The 13,604-nt window shown below is 46.9% G+C and overlaps 1 protein-coding gene across 1 annotated transcript in view; it reads left to right on the plus strand.

The window, feature by feature from the left end:
- Positions 1–6,711, plus strand: part of efnb3b (ephrin-B3b) — a 104,017-nt gene extending 97,306 nt beyond the window's left edge. Inside the window, exon 5 of the mRNA XM_061709512.1 lies at positions 2,630–6,711. Within this exon, the coding sequence (XP_061565496.1) occupies positions 2,630–3,057 (428 nt within the window). The 3' untranslated portion in view covers positions 3,058–6,711. The remainder of the gene's footprint in view (positions 1–2,629) is intronic.
- Positions 6,712–13,604: the final 6,893 nt, after the last annotated feature.

Here is a 13,604-nt window from a genome sequence, read left to right on the forward strand (position 1 = left end):
ATAATAAAGAGAGCTGGTGAAAGGCAGCAGTCATAATGGAAATGGAGAGTGAGGGATGTTGGCCATAATGGAGGGAGGAAGAGAGTGGGAGGAGGCGTAGGGAGCGTAATTGACATCCAGCATTAGGGTTTTGCTCCCAGTCAGTCTAGCGCAGTGGGGGAGGGATGAGGGGGGGGTGAACAGCAGGAGTGATGGAGAATGAGGTGCACTAGTGTGTATCTGCTAGCCTGGTTGTGTGTTTTGTGTGTCTGTGTTGTTTGGCGCTGAGCTCAGAGTAAGTCAGGTCATTATAGCTACAATAACTTAAAGATGGAGAGGACCACGGACGAGATGCAGGAGAGGAGCAGACAGACGGAGGGGAAAGTGATGTGTGCCAAGAATAATGATGGACCAATCCAAAGGCTCCATTTCAGCCTTAACCAGTTCACATCTCGCATTCGCACGATCCGGCGCCCCAGCCCCCACCGGCCCTCGCCGTTTCATAAACACCAGCACAAATGCACACCTTCAGACCAACCCTCACCTGCTGAGCTCTGACCCGACCCCCCCGCAGGGACGAACCGGGAACTCGCAGGCTGGGACCAGCTCAGAGACGGATGGAGGAAGCAGTGGGCTTACAAACAAAACAAAAAAACCTAGTATGACAGACAGTTTGACAAACAGACGCGCTGATAAAAAGACAGACAGACAGGCAGGAGGGCCGGTGGGGCGGCGGGGTGTGTGGTCTGGTGCTAGAAATGCAGGGAGGAGGCCCTCTTCATGTGGCTGGCTGAAATACTAAGTAAATACGGTTGTTAAGGTTAGGGAAATAGAGTGTGTTACCTTGATCCACACTGTGGCTTAGCCGGCCTCTCCACAAAAGCATACACCGCGCGGTGCACTCGCACCGGCCTCAGACATTCCTCTGTTTTATATGCACGGCTGACCACTTCATCACATAAGTGAAGCGCCCACAAATAAGCTTCTGTGAGATTTGCTGCATACTTGCTGCATTCCACTGCGCTAAGTCCATGTAGAGTCAGCGGCCTGCACTTGTTGAGCCGAACCATCGCCGTTACTTGTTGTTATATTACGAAACAATAAAAAAATGATATTATTTTAAAAGCTCATGAAAGCACCAGCTGTAAAAGTTCCCTGGGAAACGGCTTTGGTGCATTTGTCATGATTTAATAGGCGTATGGTGGCGTGAAAAAGAAAATACGCCCTCTTTCAACAATAACGTTTTACGTTTTCAGGATGATTAAAAAAAAAAAAAAAAAGGCCTTAAAATCTCAAATACGACCTCATGTGAACAGAATCTAGAAGCTGTCTGTTTAAAAGCTAAGTCGATGATTAAATAGCGTCCAGAAGCAATTTTAGCACCGATAACTCAAATTTATTTGTTGACATTGGTCTTATTTTTTCATTTTGAAGGATTTGTGCCCCCCCCTCTTCTTGTTGCTTCAGTTCATTGAAGTTTGTAGTTTTTCAGGTTGAGGTCTAAACTTTGACGGGTCATTGCAACAACCAGTGGCTGTAGCAAACAGCCCAAATCATCACCCTACCTCCTCCGTGCTTCGCAGTTGTTGCGAGCTGTTTGTGTCGATGCAATGGGCTTTTGAGGACGTTCTACTTAGAGGGAAGAGGTTTCCTCTGGACACCTCCAAACAAGCCATTTTCATCTTTAAGGGGATAATTAAAGCCTATAGAGCAGGGCTATTCAATTGGCGGCCCGCGGGCCACATGCGGCCCGCCAGGAGCTTTTATGTGGCCCCTGGTCATATTTCAAAAAAGGGGTTGTTTGTTGGAAAAAAAATAAATAAATAATAATAATAATAATTTATTTCAGATTTTTTGCCAGTGTTGCACAGTGTTAATGTTTGTCACATTATTATTAACCTCCGTTGTACAGAGGACTTGTTGACATCATTAGGCTTCTAGGATTGGCCTGACATTTTTTTCATTTGAATAAGTGAGGACTTTGCATTTCAGATGAACTTCTAAGCCTCCTATAATTTCATGTGATTGTTTTGTTTTGCTGATATAATGCACAGATGTGTCATTAATAAAGGAGCTTATGGTTAATATTTTAGTTGCTTATTTATAACATCAAACTGGCTACTATGGACTGAAATGTTTGTGCCCAATGCTTAATATAATATTCAAATAAGGAAATCTTGGTGGAAAGTGGTGCTTTGTCATTATGGCGTGTTTTATTAAAAGTAGGTCAATATCAATTTCATTAAGTTTGCACAATGCATGGTTTCAAAATGAACTTGCATTTAAAATAATATTTCTTTATTTGAATATTATATTTAACATTCACAATGACTATATCTGGAGACAATTAATACATAATTCATATGTAAACTAGATATATTCAAATGTATAATACAAATGTATTATATTTACATAAGTCTTCGTCTTTGAGTGCAAAATACCTTTTGAAAACCCCCACATTTTCAAATTGTGCGGCCCTCTCCATACAGTCCTTTTGCAGATGTGGCCCCCGGCCGAATATAGTTGAATACCCCTGCTATAGAGTCTGCTGGGAGGCTAAAACTGTCAATTTTTGGACAGTTTTGAAGTGATAAAAGCAGCTTGGTATATCGCGGATGTGGGAGTAATATTGTTGTGTGATGTGTTTCAGGGGCCACAGGAAACTCCACCCAGTCTCACGGCTCTTTCGGAAACGGCGGGAGTAACGAGAACGGGCCTCTCCAGGCCTCTAACATCGCCGTTATCGCTGGTGCTGCCGGAGGCTCCGCCTTCCTCCTGCTGGTCACCGCGGTGATCTGCGTGGTGTGCTACCGGCGGCGGCACGCCAAGCACTCGGACACCCACCACCCTCCGCTGTCCCTGTCCTCCCTCACCAGCCCCAAGCGGGGGGGCGGTGGCGGCCTCACCAGCTCCAACAACAACGGCTCGGAGCCCAGCGACATCATCATCCCCCTGCGGACGTCGGACTCGGCCTACTGCCCGCACTACGAGAAGGTGAGCGGGGACTACGGCCACCCCGTCTACATCGTCCAGGAGATGCCGCCTCAGAGCCCCGCCAACATTTACTACAAAGTATGAGACCGCTGCTGCTCTGGCTCACTGGACACCCCCCCCCTCAACCCTCCACCCGTGACCAACCCAAACCCTCGATCCCAATGAAGCCACAGCAACACTTACCGCCACAGTTTCAACCCTGATCGCCTCAGTACGACCAGTATTGTCCCCCGGACCCTCCACAACCCCGGCCACAGTTGTGTTTCTAGCTGAATAAACCCCCCCCCCCCAACCCCATTACCACACAACCGGGCTGTTAAGGATGTCTAAAGGGTAACGTAAACGTACATAGCCCTACTTAACGAGGCCCTCGTGAACGGACAAGAGGCACTGAGTGCCCCCACCTTGTTAACTCAAAGCTAAAAAAAAAGACGAAACAGGAAAAAAAAAACAAAGAAGGCCCCGACACTTTTCTAAGAGTTCGGACCCGGCGCTGGGACATACCGTGTTTCGGAGAAGGAATAAAGAATGAAAGGAACTTCAACTAAAAAAAGGACTGACCCCACTCTGGACCGGAGAACTCTGAACCTCAGAGGCCACTCGCCCCGCCCCTCAGACCTCTCATCAGCCAATCAGAGACCAGTGCCTGCCCCGCCCCCTCCCGCCCTTCTGAAGCGCTATTGGCCGGCCAGAGGCCGGTCCCCGCCACTAACTCAACCGTAGGATCCTAGTTTGTTTGTGTTTGTTTCTCCTGAGGGAACAGGGGCCTCGGACCCGCCCGGCGGGCGACCGAGCCCAGGCCCGATGAGGTCTGACCAATCGGTGACACTCAGAATCTTGTATATTTTAATAAAGTGCGTGTGTGAGAGTGTGTTCAAGTTGGATAATAATTATGGCGCTGCTGCTCCACATTAGACGTGTGTGCTTCAGCAAGTGTGTGCGCGCGCGTGTGTGTGGGGTCCAGTTTGTGTGTGTGGGTGCTTCGTATGTGCGTGACTGTGCGTACGTGTGTTCTTTAGACTTGTCTTAAATACCAAAACACAAAATAGTGAGCGAATATCAAAAAAAAAAGTTAGATTTTTTTATGTCTATCAACACTTATAGATTATATATATGAATATCCAGTAATAATTTCTAGATGTTTTTTTCAGTTTTTCTATTGTTTTATTATTTTTACCAGCTCTGTTACGCTACTCTTCTGTTGCTAGGCAACTTTCACTGATATTTTTGTTTTTCACCTATTTTTCAATGAGCTGATTTCCTGCCTCCTTTGCGTTGTATATTAATTTAACCCCTTGTTTGATTTTCCTGGGGCAAACAGAAGTTGCTCCTCTTTTCTGCCCCCCCCACCCACCCTTCCTGCCCCCTAGGGTCTGCTCTGTGTATATTTTTATAGCTCCTTGTACTATGCTGTAGTTTTGAGGTCTAGACCTCTTTCGTGGAAGTGTTGAGGTAGAAACCATCTATGAAAGTTTTCGGGGGGGAGGAAGGGGGGATCCTTTTCTTTTTTTTTTTTTTTTTTCTTTTCAGAAATGCAGAAGTTTAAAAAAAAGAAGCTGGGATGGGGGAGATATGGGTGATGATGGTCGGGGATGGGAGGAGGAGAGAGGATGAGTAAAGCGGCGTCCGAATGCTGAACTTTGAAACGAGACGGAAGGAGGAAGAAGAAGCAAGGAGACGAGGAACGGCAAGACTGTGAAGCGATTGCACACTGAAGGAGAGGAAGCTGAGGGGAGGATGGGAGGATGGGAGTGGCAGGAGCGAGAGATGAAGGACGGAGGGAGGAGAAACCTCCTCCCTGAGCGGAGGAGGTGACGGACTGACAGCCGAAGTGGATTCGGAGGAGCTGAACTCCAACCACGGAAAGGAGAGACCTCATCACACACTCCCTCTCTCCCTCTCTCTCTCTCTCTCTCTCTCTCTCTCTCTCCCTCACACACACCCACCAGACACACATCTACTGTGACTCCTTCACACTTTACGTTGACATGAGACGGCACATTTCGGATTTGTTCCTCTCTTCTCGCAAATTTGTGTTGAAATGCATCTCTGCACAGGACATACACACACACACACACACACACACACACACACACGCCCCAGACAGTCAGCAGACCCCTCCATCAGAAACACACCACCTAACGCAGATTTCACACATTTTAATGACTGTCACAAATGCTTTCTGATTGCATCCAATGACACCCAAACAAACACGCCCACCCCCACCCAGGCCACCCGCCACACACACACGCCCGCCCCCCCTGCTCGCCCGCACACACACTCTCCGCCCCACGCTCGCCACAAACCTGATTACTTTCTTATGACTCTCTGTTTCTGTGATTAACACTAACCTGATGGACACGGAAGGGATGAAGAGAACGAGTGTGTGCATCCCCGTCTCCTTCACATGCCCTCACCTTCACACACACACACACACACACACACACACACACACACACACACACACACACACACACACTAGTGCCCGGCGCCTCAGCAACACGCCGCTGTGATCGGAGGTGCAACATGTTCAAATGTGCATACTAATAAAGCTGTTTTGTGTTGCTCAAACATGTTTATGGCTTATGTGTAAACTGAGCGGCGGTCGGAGATTTCATGCTTTTACTTTGTCCGGAGACGCACACACACACACACACACACACACACACACACACACACACACACACACACACATACACACACGCACATCTGCCAAGCCGCCAGTGTTGTTGCCATGTTTTCCTGTGTGACGCCAGTGTTAAATCTGAACCTTTTCAACATTTCTCAGCTGTGTTTTGTATCGGTATCATATAATCTTTCATGCTTACGTGTCACATTGGTCTGAAATGAATTTGTTCAACACATGATGATGTTCAGATATGGTTTTTTGTACCGCGGGAGTCGGAGGAGGTCGGAGGTTGGATTGTACTTGACTGTATCAACTTTGATTTAAAAAAAAAACTAAGAAAAAAAAAATATGAGAGGAAATTCTTCTTTTTTTTTTTGTACAATTTCCAATTTGTGTTTTTTCTGTATCCTGTTAAGTCTGTGTCGGTTTAAACATGCTCAGAGTACCTAAACAAAAAAAAGAAAAAAAATCCTTCAAGCCAAATGAAGTGTGTGTTACTCTCTCTTCATCCATCTCTGAATCCACGACGACAGTGTTTGGTGGGGAGCCGGTTGGACTTCCCGGCGTAGACTCGGCCCTGTTTTCTGTCCGTTTCCGTCCGTCTCTGCAGAGGTTTCTCTTTTCAGTTTAATTTTTCTGCCTCTCACCCGGACCGGTCCGCTCAGCCGTCGCGTTTATAGACACGGGGAGGAAGAAAATGATGTTTCTATGGTATGGAGGGCAGAGAGGAAGGAGAAGGGGGGGGAAAAAGAAGAGAGAGAGATAGAGAGAGCGTCAATTGTGTGTTAGTTTCTTTGTGCTGGAAGCCGGCGGGTGGAGGCCGCGGACCGAGGCGGTCCTCGTATGTGACGCGTTGAGGTTCTGTATCTGGGACATTTGTGTGTGAGAAGGGTATTTTTGTGTCCTCTTCTCTCTCTCTCCTTCCTTACACCCCCTTGTCTCCTCATCACGGCGACCCCTGACCCCTCTCCACCCTTCCTTTCTTTAACCCATGCTCCTCCCCTCCAACACACCTCCCTAAAGAGAGGAGAAAAAAAATTAGTACATTCCTGGTTTGGAAAAAAAAAAGAAAAACAACAAAACAAAGATTGAATAAAAAAGAAAGAAAATGTTTAAGCACCACTCTCCTGGTCCTGTTGTGTGATTCATTACCGCGCGAGGGTCCGCCGGGGCCTTTGTGCCGCCTATGTGGGTGAGAGGGGGACGGGGAAAGTTCCTGAGGCCCGCTGACGCCGCGCCTCTCCCCGTATCACGGCCTCGGGTTCCACCCAGCAGGGGCCCGTTCACACACACACACACACACACACACACACACACACACACACACACACACACACACTCCCACCGGTATCAACAAGTTATCAAACCCAGCTTCGTTAGTGTGGAGTGTTGCTTGGCAACGTATTGACAGAGCTAATTTAATTCTCCCTCTCAGCACCCCTTCCGTCCTCCTCTCTTCCCCCCTTCAGCTTTGTCGCACATTTCTATGGCGACTTGTTGGCATCTTTCGCCGCTTTTCAGAGCGTGCCCCGTCCGGTCGGGGATGTGTGTGGCCCAGGGTGAAATTCACGGCCAGCTGCCTTTGCCCTTCTGATCTGCCATGCATGAGAGTAGATTACCGCGTGCATCCCACCTCCACAGACGCCACCACGTTACCGTGCAGCGCCATCGCTGATCCCGGGAGCCTCTGCCATGACAACGTCTGGCTGCGTCGGAGGCCGAGCACAATGGAGACGCTCAACATCCACCCACCACCAACCTGCTGGGGCCGCTGATCCACCGACACCTGCAGACACTCACCACTTCCCTCTGCAGCGGCTCCGTCTCCTCTCCCTCGCTCCGTAAACACCGTCCAGCAGGAAGTATTGGGCTCTAATCTCATAAACCTTAATCACAAGCAGCTTGTAAAGCAAAAACGCTTATTTACTGTGACTGAGAATTAAAATCCAGACCTGCTCTCTAATTGGAAGTGGCTCCATGATTGCAGTTTGCCCCTGATCCTCGGTATCAACAGAGGTTTTAATGCTAAAGCCATGACAGCGTGGCACCGAGCCCTCACACACAATTATGGAAGTGACCCCGGAACTAATGCAGATAAATGGCATGTGGCTGCTATCGTTATTCTCTTTGTGATATGCAGAGATGAATGGATGTTCACAACCGACCCCAGTCCAGCCACTCCGGGCCTTGCTGTGTCTCAAAATTATACTCTGAGTGCACGAGTGTGTCTACACCGAGGGCTAAAGGGCACTGCGAGCACCCAGATAGAAAGAAATAGTTTTAATCTCTGCACAACACTTTGCTTTAGCAGTTTTAAAGCTGTCGGGTGTTGCCTAATTTAACATAACAGCCAGGGACGACAAATGATTCCAAAGGTTTACTTTATTTACTGCCAACACGTGTGAAGCGGTATCCATGAGGGGTTTCTTTGGATATGAGACATGTTTCTGGGTTTTAGGTACTTATTGGGTTCATCAAGACATTTTCCTTTATGAATTATTTCAAACACATTTTGATGACTTCTGATAACGGCCCGCATAGCTCCGCCAGCTTCAGCCTGAGCAGAGCTGACCAATCAGACGAGGAGCGAGGACCCCTGTGTGACTGCAAATCCTTAAACATAACTTGGGTCATAATGAACCATTATACGCTTCAAATCAGATGTGCTTCTCAAAAGCAAAAAAAGATGCCTGAAAGTGAACTTGAAAATTGTAAGTGACCATAAGATATAAAATCCTCCAAAGGAATGACATGTACTCCAAGATTCAAACTAGATGGGATACGCAGAGGACTCACGTTGCATTGAAGGTGACGGAAAATGTCCTTTCTCCTTCAAAAGTGGACACTAAGTCCTGAGGGCTTCTCAAGTGTCTGGTACATGTTTTGGTTAAATATTATGCTGACCTTTGTTAACAGGTTTATATAGTTCTGTCCAGAGCTGCGGTTTTAGAGGGAGGAGTCACCCAGTTGGCTTGACTCCTCCCCTCTTCACCAGGAGCTGTGGCCAGAAGGTGCCATGATGGTGAGAATTTAAATAAAGATGAAATGATACAAATCTGCACAGGATAGAACTGACTTTAAATGGTTAGCATGTTGCTAATTATTATGGTAGATTAAAATCTGCAGAAAAGTGACTCCTGATGTTCACAAAAAGAAGGCCTCTCTCATCACCCACTCACGACCAAACTACCATTCCCATGAGTGAGCGTGACCCGGTCAGTGCACGTCACCACCTATGTGCAACTCCAAGCCCATGCCTGCTACAAAGATGATAAATTAAACCTGACCAGCCCACGGTCGTCTTGTACCGCTCCCAATCACAGCTGGTACAGAACGTACCGAGCCCAATGCAATGGTGGGACTGGCCTAATACAGACTGATATAGAAACATCCAGGAGCCACCAGTTAAAGCAAGTGATATTTGCCATCAGCTTTGTTAATTACACTTCGGATCAACAAGGTTTTACCTCAAATCAGTACATCACTGTGTCCTACTGCCACTTTGGGTGCCTTTTGTTGATACTAGTCTGGTTATTGCTCTACGTCACTTTTGATTCTCTCATTGGTTGTGAGCCTATTTAATGGTGTCCAGGGGCCCGTAACAGTCCCCTGCAGATCAAAGTCAAACCCAGAGGAACTTATTCTTTGTATGAAAGAGGAAATTAATTGACCTAATGTAGACCAGCTGATGGCGGTTAAGTGCTCCGGGACCAGAGTTGGGACATGTGTAGCTTTCAGCTCCATAAAAAACCTCTGGAAAATCCTGAAATGTCAACGGTTTTATGGAGTTTATGCAAAAACAAAAAAAAAAGGATTTGTTGTAACAGGACCGGTGATGGATTTTATTTTATTCCATTTCTTAAACGAAACAGCTAATTGTCTGCTTTTGGATTTAGCCGCCAGCTTCACGTGCAGATGATCAACAAGGATGTTTACACTTGTTCTAAGGTAAGTCAGAGCAACACAGCCTCTACCTCGGATGAGTTAGCCCATTAGCGCTAATGTTATCTACATATAGGGTCACAGAGCTACAGAGCACCGGACTGAGAGTTATAACTCTGGATCTACGGCCACATTGCTAGTAGGATCATGTCTGCATAACTTCAGATCTGTCACCAGCTACGTAGCACCATAGATCTGATCTCAGATTGTTGAAATGTCATCTGCAACCGTGACGAGCACAAGATGAGGCTTCTCCCTCTTGCAGTGTCCTTGGAAACAGCTCCTCTTCAGTGGAGCTGTTTCTAGATCCTGTTCGTTTCCCTCTGTGGCATATAAATCTAGTTTGAAGGCTCCCAGACAAAAGGTTGGCCTTTTGTGCCCAAACTTTGTCCAAACATCTTGTGAGAATGTTTTTATACAGTTATTCACCACCGTAAAACTTTAAACAATGCCACTGATTGCCTGAGGTAGCAACAGTAACTAAGGGGGGCGGGGCTTATTGATTGACAGGTTGTGTAATGTCAAAGTCTTTTAATTTGGTCATCACTTTTCAAGGATAGAATAGTTTTTTTTTCACAATATGTCACCTTTGAGGAACCGTTGTCAGAAGACACAAATCTAGAAGTAGCTACTTTCTCTAGTGTCTGTTTGTTTCAAAGCATCTCTGCAGCTACGTGACTTAAAGAGTCCTCCTTGTGCTGTTCTTGTCTTGTGGTATCCTCGCTGCATTGCCAGATCAGACAGCATGCCAGTGGTTTAGCAGTCCATTTGTTCCACATGCACGCCAGATTGCTGGAGACCGGCCACCGTGAAACAGGGAGAGGGAATCGCTAACAGTAAAGAAGATAGCGGCTGTCAACAAATCACTAGCCCGAGCAGCACACCAGTGATGTCATATTAGAAAGCTCATCACTGTTGCAAATTCATGGAAACCAGTAGTAATATTCCCTTCAAAGAGGGACTAATGCTAATCTAATAGCTGTTAAGCCATAATGAGTTTGCTTGCTCCCTTCCAGTAGGGTTTAAAGGAGGTCTGTTCAGACTGTCGGGACCGCTATGGTCCCCTTATCATTACATGCTCATCATTACTCCTGCTAATCTGTTCTGCTCAATGCTCTCACAGATTAATATTAATGCCATGGAGGATGATAGCCGTATGTGCGCGCTGCATGAACACACACAGACAGATGCAGATAGGCGCCAAAAGTTGCAGCGTACAAAGACGAGTGCGTACGCTGTTGCGTGCTCCCCGTGTGTTGCCAAGTGAGACGACTGAGCTTCCTCTTCAGCTCCACGGAGGAAGCAAAGCTCGATACTCACACACACACACACACGCCTCCGTCACTGATACTTTATCACAGCAGCAGGAGGAAGGAAAGAGAAAAGAATCAGTTTTAAGTGAAATCAATAGAGAGATAATCCCCTAAATTAGATTTTGAAAGGCTTCGCTTCTGATGCAAAACTTAAAACCCGAGAACCGGCCCACTTGACTTCCCGATGAAGCAATCCTCAAGAAAAAAGACGTGTTTTCCATGGGAATGAATGAAGGTCAAGGATAAGAAGAGAGCCGGGGAAGAGCGAGGGGAGGAAGGGGGGGGTGATGCTTGAATTCAGCGAACATCAGGAACCGGCACATTGAATCAGGCTAACATTGCTGTGATTACAATGTCAACGTGATTAATGTAGTGCAGCGCCTTCACACCCAGAAGAGGGGAGCCGTGCAGAGTGCAGCGAAGGCTCGCACCTGACAGACCTGGGATGTCACATCATGATTGGAGTAGAGATGAAGTGTTAAAAGGTCAAGCTGTTTGATTGGATGCAGAGGGTTTTCTGTGGGAGGACAGATAGCTCTGAGGGAGAGTAATTAAATCTCAGCAGAGGAGGAATTATCAGTTGAAAATCTGTGATTTTTACAGCGCTGATGCTGCCAGCCGTGTTTCTTGCCCCCGTCGCTCCCCTCACCCCCCTCCTGCCAGTGTTTTTCTCTTCCCTTCTGTCTAACTCATCCTTTCTGCTCATCTGGCATCTGACTCTCTCTTCTTCTCCGTTTATGTTGCATCCCTCTCTCACTTGCACAGGTGAGAAATACACTATGCAACAGTCCTGATGGGTGCAGATGTGATCTGTGGCGGCCGAGCGGGTGTTTGTGAAATGGAGGGACGGTTAGAAAAATAGCTTGGTTGCACAGTGGGGGTGTGGCCTGGGAGGGCGTTGCATGTGACGGCGTTAATTTCAGATGACTAGCTTGTTAATGTCCCTGCCTGGATGGAGTTGCTGCAGCCCGTCTAGCAAAGCCGCTGCTTGTCACGCAAACGGCTTGCCCCCCCGTCGCCTCCGGCACACACCATATGCATGCAAACCACTGAGGCCGCACGAAAGGCAAAAAGTAGGCAGCGTTAACTTTTCACAAAGCTGTTGCCAAGTTTATAAAAGCTTTTTTTCATGACTAATATTTTACTTGAACGCAGTTCTGATGATTGAGACCAGAATAATATTCTGCTTCGTGGAGACGTGGCATCAGATAGACGGCCTGCGATGGTCGGGTCCTGATTTACAGTAACCAGCTGTGGCAGAGCTGTCAAGCTTGGGGTTTCTCCGGTGTGCATGGAGGCGTCTCAACAGAGCAAGTCCTGATCAAAGGAGTTTTACCCCCCCCGCCTCAATCATCAAAACGGTAAAGAAGTAATGAGACCATTCTTTCGACTTGATTTAATGCTGCACTACATTTAAAAGATATATGAATTAGTTGAACTTTTCAACTGCTGCAGATGTTGAAGATTCCTCGTTAGTGCAGCCGACTTCATTCTCAGTGTCAAAATCTAATCTTGCATCACATCAGACACAAGTATGCAGTACTTCAAAAAACTTGTTTGACAATAGTCTCAATAGTTTAGTTCCTGCAGTATTTTGGCTCAGATTGCTGCTTTTCACCCTGCTTAAAACATTTCTGCTGGTGATTTTGGCACTTTGTAGCTTCTTCTAAGATGAATTGTTGTAACAGTGGGAAAGCTGTTAACACGTGAGAGCTGCTGACTGAGCTTCCAACTCCTGCCAGGAATATGACCCCCGATTAATGGAAGAGAAGACATGCAGCGGGGGCAAAATAGAGAGAAGTCCAAACCATTGCTTCCCCCGATCTTCACGTGGACCGGGAGGTCACTGGCAGATAAAATGGAGGAGCTGGAAGTGATTATGATTTCATGGCAGGAACATTGTGTTTCATGAAGACATTCCCGACTCCGATACCGCCCTGAACACATTGGTGAGTGTAAGGCCTGACAGGGCGGTGAGCGTTAGGGAGGAGGGATTGTACGCTTTAAACGCTGCAGACTGTGAGTCGTGTCCTGGGACGGCTCACCTGCTTCACCTGCCGGTTGTTGCTAGGCTACACACACAAACCCTTCCATCGATCACACCTCTCGCTGATACGCTTCCAACTGCTTGACGAGTGGATGTCGTTTTAAAAAACTGTTTCTTAATTCATACTACAACAATGTAATTTCCCCTTGGGGATGATTTAACTCAGATTTTCACACTAACTCAAAGATTTTCCATAGCTACTTAAATCCTGACCGGGCTTTTGGGATGATGGGGATGCTGAAGCTTATCAGAGGTTGTATTTATGCAGTATAACATAGCAACGGTTTACATTTCTTGACTCTGTCGCGGAGGTGAATAAACCAAAATTCAAAAATGCTTTTGAAGTGTAGAGGTGTCACGCCAGACAACTGAATTTGACCCAGTCTGAGGTTTGTCTGGGAACTTTGCTTCGTCATGTACGTCTACGTATGTACACAAATTAAATGGATGAGGCTAAAAAGTAATACTCAGTTAGGGTAAGAGATAAAAGACACGGCAACAGTTAAACTAGTCCAAAGGAGGGTGTGCAGGTTTGTAGGTTTCAGCGCTGAGGGGTAAAGTTGCTTTTAAGACAGCGTCGCCCTGTGTTACTCCTGCATTTCTGGACCAGCCGGGACTGAGGAGCGCACAAGAGAAAACCTGACAATGAATGAAAATGTTGACCAGGCAGAACTTTTACAAATATCAGTCTGCGCTTTTA

The sequence above is a fragment of the Cololabis saira genome, chromosome 20 (assembly GCF_033807715.1).
Source record: "Cololabis saira isolate AMF1-May2022 chromosome 20, fColSai1.1, whole genome shotgun sequence".
NCBI lineage: Eukaryota > Metazoa > Chordata > Actinopteri > Beloniformes > Belonidae > Cololabis > Cololabis saira.